The sequence below is a fragment of the Aptenodytes forsteri genome, unplaced genomic scaffold (assembly GCF_000699145.1).
Source record: "Aptenodytes forsteri isolate BGI_AS27 unplaced genomic scaffold, ASM69914v1 Scaffold202, whole genome shotgun sequence".
NCBI classification, from domain to species: domain Eukaryota; kingdom Metazoa; phylum Chordata; class Aves; order Sphenisciformes; family Spheniscidae; genus Aptenodytes; species Aptenodytes forsteri.
The window spans coordinates 136573-137675 of record NW_008793961.1 but is presented as its reverse complement, the minus strand read 5'-3'; the positions used below and the strand labels follow the sequence as shown (position 1 = coordinate 137675).

The 1103-nt window shown below is 68.3% G+C and overlaps 1 protein-coding gene across 1 annotated transcript in view; it reads left to right on the top strand.

Annotated features, from left to right (window-relative positions):
- Window positions 1-498, top strand: part of LOC103906115 (rho-related GTP-binding protein RhoF-like) — a 2295-nt gene extending 1797 nt beyond the window's left edge. The window contains exons 5-6 of the mRNA XM_019474020.1: window positions 14-88; window positions 190-498. Coding sequence (XP_019329565.1) covers window positions 14-88; window positions 190-498 — 384 coding nt within the window. The remainder of the gene's footprint in view (window positions 1-13; window positions 89-189) is intronic.
- Window positions 499-1103: the final 605 nt, after the last annotated feature.

Sequence of the window (1103 nt, the reverse complement as noted above, 5' to 3'; positions counted from 1 at the left end):
GGTGGGCTGCAAGACCGTCCTGCGGTGGGACCGGGCGGTGCTGCGCAAGCTGCAGGAGGGACGCCTGGAGCCCATCTCCTACCAGCAGGCGAGTGCCACCCCCTCCGACGGGCCAGGGATGCACCCCAGCATGGGGCGGTGGGGGAGCCGGGCCCCACAGGGGGGGTCTGACCCTGCGGCTCCCCGCAGGGAGAGGCCATGGCCCGGCAGGTCCACGCCGTGTCCTACTTGGAGTGCTCGGCCAGGTACCAGGAGAACGTCGGGGACATCTTTGCGGAGGCCTGCAGTGCCGCCCTCAGCGCCGCCCGCGGAGCCAACGCCCCCCGCAAGCCGGCCCTGCGGGGCTGGCGCTGCCGGCCGCCATGGGGTGCCAGCAGGAGGGCATCCCCCCGAGCACGAAGAAACTGTCCCGCCAGGGAACCCAGCGTCCGAGCGTCCTCTGCCAGCCTGCCCGCACCAAGCCCCGCGGGCGGATGGGGTCTGAGAGCAGAGAACTGATTTTGGGGGGGGGGTTCGGGGGGGGGGTTCCCCCTTCCCACCGGCAGGCCAGCGAGGGAGGGGCGACAGGGGGTGATTTCGATGCAGTTCTGCCATTAAAGTTCAACACTCATCAGCCCGGCGGGGTCCCTGCGGGCAGGGGTAGCCCCGGCACAGCACCGGGGGGACGGGGTCCTGCCAGAGACCCTCTGCGGCCGGGTAGCCTCTGGGAACGAGCCCCCTCCTGCTTTTTGGCTGGGGCACGCGTATGCGCGTACAGAGGTGTGCGCGCGTGTGTGCGCTGCACGTGTATACGCGTGCCTGTGTACGCGTACGGGTCGTGCACAGATACCTGTGCCCGTGTTTACATGTCTGCGTGTACGTATGTGCATATGCATGTGTACGTATGTAGGTGTCAGTGCGTGCGCGCGTATGTGTATGTCCAGTCGTGTGTCTGTTTATGCACACGTACATACGTGCGCTCACGTGCCCGGGTCCCCGTGTCTGTGTGTATAGACCCCCCCCTTACGCCGGACTGCAGGTGTGGACAGGTGCGCGGATGGGTGTGAAGCCTGGGCGGACACAGCTGCGCATACGGGCGGCTGCCGGTGCCGCTGCCGGTGCCG